Consider the following 8,572-nt stretch of genomic DNA (forward strand, 5'->3'; position numbering starts at 1 on the left):
CCATTGCTAAACATTAAATACACACACACACACACACACACACACACACACACAAAACACAGTAGACGTACACACACACACACACATATCAAGGCAAAGTGGCCCGGGCAGGATTGCTTAACCACGTGCTCCTCCGAAGGGGGGTTAGGACGGGACGGGGGTGGGCGGGGCTTGGCGCTCAAGTGGGTGCCAATCAAAGCATCAACTTCAAATTGTATCTGAAAGATCAGCCGAGGACCTTAGGGCAGGCGCATCAGTCGGAGCTCAATTGTTGATCAGATCACATCTAAGGGATTTAGGAGCACAGGCGAGCCGAGAGTTGAGGGAAGACGCCCCACCGAGTCCATCCACACGCGCTGCCGCTGTCTCCTCCTCCTCCTCCTTCCTCCTCCTCCTCTTCCACATGCAGATGACAAGATCCGTCTGAGAGAGAGAGCGAGAAGGCGAGAAAAGAAAGCACAGCCCGGAAAGAAAAAATACCCAGACGGGGGCTCCTCTCTTCGCCCGGCAGCTGGAGAAGGAGAGAAGGCAGGCAGGCAGGGGAGCGCAGTCGACAGCTAGCTAGCGAGCCAGCCAAGCCATCCCGGGCTCTCCCGCGCCGTCCCAGACCCGCCGAGCGCCGCTGCCCCCGTCCGCCTCGACTTCTGGCTCCGTGTCGCCCCGTCGGCGGTGCGTCTCGCTCCTCCTCGCCTGCACGCCCGGGATGTCCTTCCCGCAGCTGGGCTACCCGCAGTACCTCAGCGCCAGCCAGGCCGTGTACGGCGGCAGCGACCGGCCCGGGGTGCTGGCGGCCGCCGCCGCTGCCGCCGCTGCCGCCGCCGCCGCTTCGGGCCGTCCAGGGGGCGCGGAGCTCAGCAGCGGCTCCACCGCCGCCGTCACCTCGGTGCTGGGCATGTACGCCGCGGCCGCCGCGGCCGGGCCTTACAGCGCGCCCAACTACAGCGCTTTCCTGCCCTACACCGCAGACCTCAGCCTCTTCTCGCAGATGGTGAGTTCGCATCCGACGGGGCGGGCCGCGGGAGGGAAAGGGCGCCCCGGGGAAAACGCTTCCCCCAAGGCCCTCGGCTGCTGGGCGCAGGATTGGGAGGGCCGGAGGAGCTGCCTCGTGGCCCGCTGGAGCGCGACGCGCCGGGAGCTTTTCTTCCGAGGGCTCCCAGGGCGAAGGGCTGAGCAGGCTTTTCTCGTCTCCTTAGGGGCCGCAGCGAGCTCACCCCCCCCCACCCGTCCATTATTATTTGCTTCCAACCCCATCCGGAGAGAAAAGAAGCCTCACCGGTAACTCCGACCGCCGGTTATTTCTCTCGCGCGCTCCTTCTACAATTGCAGCCTCGGGCTTGGAGGCGCCTTCGCCTCGCCGACCCGCCGCCGGAGCCGCTTGCCGCGGGAAGTTTCCAAGGTTTTAATTAATTTGCAGCAATTAAAGCGCGGTTAAGAGAGGAGGCGCGGAACAGCGCCGAGGCTCCCACCCCCCCGCAAAAAATCTCCAAACAAACGAGGCGCGCGTTTGCCCTCCCTTGGTCCCAGATTTCTTTTCTTAGCGGGTTCGCCGTATGATTTTTCTTTCGATCCCACGAACTTGAGCGGAAAAACGGAGTTGTTCTTTTGAGCTCCCTGCCCCCCTTCACCTCCCCGCGCAATATTTATCCATGATTGCAAATCCCTCCGGATTCTCCCCACTTTCAGAACGGCATATTGATAAACTATAGAAATGATTCTTGGGATATTGTTTTAAATCCAACAAGCAGGGTATTAGTACTGCTGTCGCTTCGGTTTTTGTGGTGGAAATATTTTAAGGGCATTTTACGCAGACTTGGTTAACTTATTTGTTTCGTTTTACATATTTCTGTTCGGAATGTAAATACTAACAGAGAATCAGTAACGATTTTCCAAGAAGTAATTTCAGCAGGAATCCCAGGGGGGATTTTGCTATCATAGCAGCAACAATAACAAACAAATACCTTATCAAAATTAAGGCAAGGCAAGAAACTCGTCCTATGATGGTTTTGTTTTTTAAACCACGCTTGTGTTTTACATAGGCGTGTGTTTCTTTGTGGTTTGTGCAGATTGTGGTAAGTTTATTCAGAATAAGTAAATTTATTTGGTAAGGATATGCCCTACTTCCCTACAAAATAAATATGTTGGGGTTAGTTGTAGTTTTTTGTTTATTTATCCGTTGTTTTTTAAAAAATAGGAATTATTTTTTGCCAGTTGAAATTATAAAAATAAATCATATGCTAAGGTATATGGAATGATTGGAATAATATAGGAAAATGAGAGGCTGAAAATGAGCTCTCTCCATTCTCACTTATTCTATGCCAGTAAATGAAGAGTAGAAGCAGTAATGATTTTCAAGTAGCTACTTCAAAACAATTCCCAACAGGGGAATACAAAATTTATCATTTCAGCCACAAGAACAAAAATCGCTCAACGAGATAAAGGGAGTGTAACACGCATGCCCGGATAGAGTTATTATTAAATATTACATTTTGCCCTTTCCAGATGGTGTATATACATTGTTTTTTTCTCTTACATTTTCTCTTGTGAGCTTGCTCCAAATAAATCCAGTTCTTTGCAAAAGTGTATCAGGCTTTTTCACTCAAATGGCTTTTTGTACACACACATTTAAAGCAAGCAAACAAAACCTTGGAGGTCACCAGGAAGGAAAAAAAATTAAATCTATCTTTAAAATAGGACAGATTAAATGACTGGCCACCAATAAGATGAAAAGCAGAAAATTCTTTTGACTGAGAGGAGGGGGGGAAATGCTACTCATAGGTCGCTTTGCAACCTTTGCTCCCATCAGCAGTTCATAGAAAGCAGGTCTCAGTTCTAAATAGGTGCCTAGACTTTGAGGAAGTTTGAGGAATGGAGTCATAAAAGTGTGTGTGTGTGTGTGTGTGTGTGTGTGTGTGTGCAATTTGCAGTAATAATGAGGCCTAATGAGGTTGTTAGAAAGATAAAATGTTATTTACCAAAACACCTGATGGGCTAATTTGACTTCACTGTGTTTTACTGCTGATGATAAAAAGTATATTGATTGAAAATAAATCACCTCTGCTAAAGGCTTGCAAAAAGGAGGGGAAAAGGTGTTTTGTCCTCCGAGGAGGAAAGGATTATTGAGGAAGGCAGGGATACACATATCCCAAATAGAAAGGTCTCTCTCTCTCTCTCTCTCTCTCTCTCTCTCTCTCTCTCATGCTACCAAGAGCACCATGAGACTCTCAACTATATGGACAAAGGCCAACTCAAGTTTAGCATTTGAAAGTCCCACTGTTTCCAACGGGAGAGAAGGAAGTGTGTGGTGCCTCTTCCCTCCTGAAATAAGTGAGCTTTAATGTGCTTAACTCTGGCTTGGCTTGGCTTGCGCCTTGTCGCTGCCTGTACAGTGTTAAGAGGGGATTCAGAGCGCAATCCCTCTCTCGTTCCCATCATTTCTCTTTTGTGAAGCCCCTCTTTAAAGTGCTGCTGGGGCTGGGCAGGAATCGCCCTGCTGTCTGTTGCACCAGACATGCCCCAGAAGCCTGTGATGCGCTGATATTATCTTTCTCGATGTGGGTCAGTGCTCCTTTAAGGGTGCCTGCTTATTTTTAACAGCACAATAAATATTGGCTCTTGGATGCAGGCTTGGAAAATGAGGCTGGATCAGGGAGTGAGGGCACTTTTTGATTATTCTTTTAGCTTGGTGCAAAGAGACCTCTCTCCCTCCCTACCCACCCTCTGGAAAACCATTTGGGAAAGCTCCCGATTTAAAACAGAAAGGCAGGGCTTGTGCAATGGGAGGACCTGACCTCACTCTCTGTTTCTTTTTTGCCTTCTCTGAATGTGTTGCAGGGCTCCCAGTATGAACTGAAGGACAACCCTGGGGTCCATCCTGCGACTTTTGCTGCTCATACCACCCCTGGTTATTATCCATATGGACAGTTCCAGTATGGGGACCCAGGGAGGCCCAAGAACGCCACCCGGGAGAGCACCAGCACCTTAAAGGCCTGGCTGAACGAGCACCGCAAGAACCCCTACCCCACCAAAGGCGAGAAGATCATGCTGGCCATCATCACCAAGATGACCCTCACACAGGTCTCCACCTGGTTTGCCAACGCCAGAAGGAGGCTCAAGAAGGAGAACAAGGTCACTTGGGGATCCCGGAGCAAGGACCAAGATGACGGGAACCTCTTTGGGAGTGACAACGAGGGGGACCCTGAGAAGAATGAAGATGATGAAGAGATTGACCTGGAGAGTATTGACATAGACAAGATTGACGAGAACGACGGGGAACAGAGCAATGAGGAGGAGGAAGAGAAGGTAGAGCTTCTACGACAAAGCAGCGAAGAAGAGCATTTGGAGAAGGAGAAGGCCTTGACGCTGTCAGGCCCTGAAGGACTTAAACCCAAAGAGGCCCTGTCCCTGGTGAAGGAGGCCTCGGACAATCCCACCCGAATCCTCAGCCCCAGTAGGCAAAATACTCTACAAGGCCCACTTCACAACAAGCCCAAGATCTGGTCTTTGGCAGAGACGGCCACCAGCCCAGATGGGGCCCTCAGCAAGCCAACTCCTCCTTCACCCCCCGCCCAGGTTAATCACACCTCTTCCCAGCTCCAGCACCCGGCTTTCCTCCCCAGCCATGGACTGTACACCTGCCAGATTGGCAAATTTCACAACTGGACAAACGGGGCGTTTCTGACCCAGAGTTCCTTGTTAAACGTGAGGTCCTTTTTGGGAGTTAATCACCACCACGCTGCCCACCACAACCACCACCTTCAAGTCCAGCAGCAGCCCCCCTCGGTGTTAACAGCTCTTAGCACTGAAAAGTCTTCAGAGAGGACGAGCCCTAAACACATAGGTAATGTGAACAATGGAGGGAGAAGGATATTTGGCGGGTGGGCTGTTTGTTGTGTACTTGAAGGTAAGTCCCATGGAGTTGGGACTTAACTCGGTCAGCCTGATCCAGATTGAGGGGGGTGGGGTCCCAAAAAGCCTTTTGTAGGCCTTGGCTGGAGCTATCGCTTATTGATGGTCAGGTAGCTTTTGAAACCCTCCTGCTCTTTCTAAGGGTGGTGGTGGAGACACAGTCCCTAGTGTATAAAATATAAGACTCTTCCAAGAAGACTCTTGATACCTTGAGCTACCCATAGTTTTGCAACAGTTTTCCGCTTTCCTTATTTATTTTGACTTCTGTAAAGAGGATGGCAGGGCAGACACATCAGTCCAGACGATGCATGTTGACCCAGAAGTAAGATTCTGTGAGTTCAGTGGGACTTCCTCTACTTCCCCCTTGGGGGGAAACAAAACAATCATGAAATTCCTTAGGACCCCATCCTGTCTCCCCCCCTCATTTTATTCAACTTTTATCAATAGTGGGTGATACAAAGTAAAACAAAGAAGTAATGACTTAACATTTATGTTACACTTTTGGCTGGTTCAAAGTTCATTTCCTTAACAATCCGTACAACAACCCTGTAAGGTAGGTGTGGGTTATGGTGCTGATGGAGAGCAGGGGAAGTTGACTGTTTTGCCTAAGGCCCCCTTGAGTTCATGGCAGAGGCCAGATTTGAAAAGGGGTCTTTCTGGTTCACAGCTCAGTCACTCAGCCACGGCATTACACCATGAGATGAGGGGAGAGAAGGAAGGAACATGACATGAAACTTGCAGATATGGCGGAGTCGTTTTATTGCATGTTTGTCTCTCTGTATAAGCAAACTTTGCTAAGACATTTCCTCCCCTTCCCCCTTTCTTCTTTTCTTTCCTCATCAGAAAGAGAAAACGTACCAAGAACCGACTCTCCACCTCAGCAGTTAAAATCTCCCTTTCAGCCTGTCCGGGACAAGTGAGTTCTTGTTCACTGAAATTTACTTAAAGGAAAGAAAGTGCCTGGATAACACAGACTAATCCAAGCACACCCTCATTATCATAAATCAAAGCAACAATCAAGCAATTTTGTAAAGCTTTTCAAAGTGGCATAAACTTACAGACCATATACTTTAGCTTGAAAGTTTGGGGTGTGCTTTTTAAAAAGAAACTGAATCCCCCCCCCAGCCACCGCCCCCAATGTCACCGTTGCATTTCTATTGTGTAAAAATATATATTCCTAGTCTGTTCCCTAATGCAGATGGGCGAGCGTAGCTGAGCTTTCACTGATAGATGGTTCTGTCTTTTCTTTCCAACAGCTCTTTGACTCAGCAAGAGGGAACATCGTGAATTTTAACAGCTCTCCCTTCTGCTTGATTAAATGGCGTGTTCTTTCCCCCCCCTTTTTTGGTGGAAAAGAAAATTTCACAGACTGGTCTAAAGGACAAAACAAAAAAAAGTGGAAATTATCTAAATGACTCCCACCAATCTCATTTTTGCAATAAGGTGGTATCAATCCCATTTCAAAAATATATATATCCCAACTCCTCAACCTGGACTTTCCCCTTTTCCTTTATTCCATTTTCAGAGCGTGTAATTCTAACCACAATTGGATTATTGGTTTTGGTAAAGATTTCTCATGTGTTTGTGTTATTTTTTTTCTGTATATAAAGTGATTTCGAATTGTAAATAATGCCACAGCAAAAACTTGTCTAAATCGTATATTTTTGTCTAATAAACAAAATGAAATTATGACCTCTCCCTGGACAAATGAGTCTTGGTGTTGCTCAAAATGCTTCTTGACAAGGCTTTCAATATTCGTAGGACTGCAAGTATTAATTGATTTAGGTTGGTAGGTTAATCAACTAAACCTTGGGCTGATTAATCCTGGGAGAAGTGGCTGGGCCTGATTTGAAATCATTGGGCCTATGAGTGAATTCTTGCTTCTTTTTGAGAGCACTTTGATTCTAGTGTGTTGCTGTGATAGAAAGGAACGAGAAAGAATAATCTAGAGAGATTTCCTTCCAGCACAGAATGATAGCTTTTAATGTACAAAAATGCTAAGTTATTTCAAAAATATTTTTGTTCTGAAAATTCAGGAACATGCAGATATCTCTGAATCATTGAATCAATTGTTTTAAAAAGGCAGATGATAAAGGGGCTAAAAATTCTTTAAATGCTTATGAAAATTTCCAGTGAATTGCACCTTATTTATTGGCACATTTATTAATTTTTTGCCTTGATCCTGGGAGGGAAATATCCTGTCTCATATCGAGCTCATACCAATCTGTATTTTTATACTATATTTATTATTAATATTATGCACAATGCCCACAACAGTTTGGCTGCCTGCAAATTTCTTGCTATTTTGCTAGCTGGGAATGAACTCTTCCTCTGATGAGAAAGATGGTTGTTTTCCCTCTCTGAAGGGGAGGATAGGACAGATTGCAGCGTAATAGTTTTCCAAAACAGGCCTGGTGTCCAACTGGTCTGTGTATTCCCAACTAGTAAGTAAATCTCCACTCTGAAGTATTGGGATAGGTACGGAAGGAAGGAAGGTGTTTTCTCTTTGGTTGTGAGGCGGAAAAACTGAGGTCCAGAGAATAAACTGGGGCTGCAGGGATTGAGTTTCTATCTGGAGCGGGCGGTTGGGATCTCCCCCTCCCCTCTTTATGTGGAGTTTCGGTCGAGATCCTTGTAGCAAGTGGAGAAAAAAGAGATTTATTTTTTTTAAGTCACCAGCCTGTCCGGCAAGAAGAGAGGAGGAGCGCTATGGTCTCCATCCCTCTGCTTCAGGAGGAAAAAAGGAGACGAGAGCTTCTCAAAGCTCGGCTAATCTCTCCAAGAGCAGCCCTTGAGAAAAGTTGCAATATTTTTCGAGTGGCTTCTACACGCACCTCTCTCTTTCAGTCCCCCCCCCCCCCGGACTTTCCTCCCCTTCCTAAATGAGAATGCTAAATGAGCATTGAGGTGCTAATCAGATACCAGATGGTTGTTGACGGTGGAAAATGGAAAGAAGCAGCTGGGGAAGTCATTAAAAAATCATGCTGGAGACAGCCTATCCGAACTGCGCCATCCTCGGAGCAGGACTTGTCGGAAACCAGGACGAGATTTGAAATCAAATATTAATAAATTCCCCATCAAGGGTGACAATATTGATCTGGTCTCCCCCACCTTTTTCTTTCTCTCTTTCTCCTCCACTCCCTTTTCTTTAACTGCAATAGCACTGAACACTGAAGAGAGTGTCTTTCTTTCTTTCTTTCTTTCTTTCTTTCTTTCTTTCTTTCTTTCTTTCTTTCTTTCTTTCTTTCTTTCTTTCTTTCTTTCTTTCTTTCTTTCTTTCTTTCTTTCTTTCTTTCTTTCTTTCTCTCTCTCTCTCTCTCTCTCTCTCTCTCTCTCTCTCTCTCTCTCTCTCTCTCTCTCCCCTCCTCCTCCTCCTCTCTCTCTCTCTCTCTCCCCCCCCCCAGTCAATTTGCCGCGGTTGTGGATTTCTTTTTTTATGGAACAGCGAGCGGCCGGCTGTTCCTGCGAGCAACTTTCCGCTCCTGCGGCTGAAACCCAGGCAGGGCCAAAAGAACCAGGCTGGTTCCAGTCCTTTGTAAAATAGGCCAGGATTTTTTTGGGGGTGTGTGTGTGTGTTCCTGTTCCTAGCTCTTCAACACTTTTAGACCCTGTTAAGCGCCACGCAAATCCATCCCCTGCGCCTTTAGAAGGGAGAAAGTCCCGCTGA

General features: G+C 47.1%; 1 protein-coding gene across 1 annotated transcript; it reads left to right on the forward strand.

Moving 5' to 3' along the window:
* The first annotated feature begins 614 nt into the window (after nucleotides 1–614).
* On the forward strand, nucleotides 615–6,594 carry IRX1 (iroquois homeobox 1). Its single transcript, XM_081919660.1, has 4 exons — nucleotides 615–988; nucleotides 3,832–4,837; nucleotides 5,749–5,821; nucleotides 6,162–6,594. Exons 1-4 carry the CDS (start codon nucleotides 704–706, stop codon nucleotides 6,190–6,192), a joined length of 1,395 nt encoding a protein of 464 aa, XP_081775786.1. The 5' UTR covers nucleotides 615–703; the 3' UTR covers nucleotides 6,193–6,594.
* The last annotated feature ends 1,978 nt before the right edge of the window (nucleotides 6,595–8,572 follow it).

This window comes from Podarcis melisellensis (genome assembly GCF_964234715.1).
Source record: "Podarcis melisellensis genome assembly, chromosome: 7".
NCBI lineage: Eukaryota > Metazoa > Chordata > Lepidosauria > Squamata > Lacertidae > Podarcis > Podarcis melisellensis.

Bases quoted from the DNA above. Each gene is read 5' to 3' on its own strand.
- IRX1 (XM_081919660.1), top strand. From the start codon at position 704: ATGTCCTTCCCGCAGCTGGGCTACCCGCAGTACCTCAGCGCCAGCCAG. The intron at 989-3,831 runs GTGAGTTCGCAT...AATGTGTTGCAG, and splicing joins TCAGCCTCTTCTCGCAGATG to GGCTCCCAGTATGAACTGAA. The intron at 5,822-6,161 runs GTGAGTTCTTGT...TCTTTCCAACAG, and splicing joins TTTCAGCCTGTCCGGGACAA to CTCTTTGACTCAGCAAGAGG.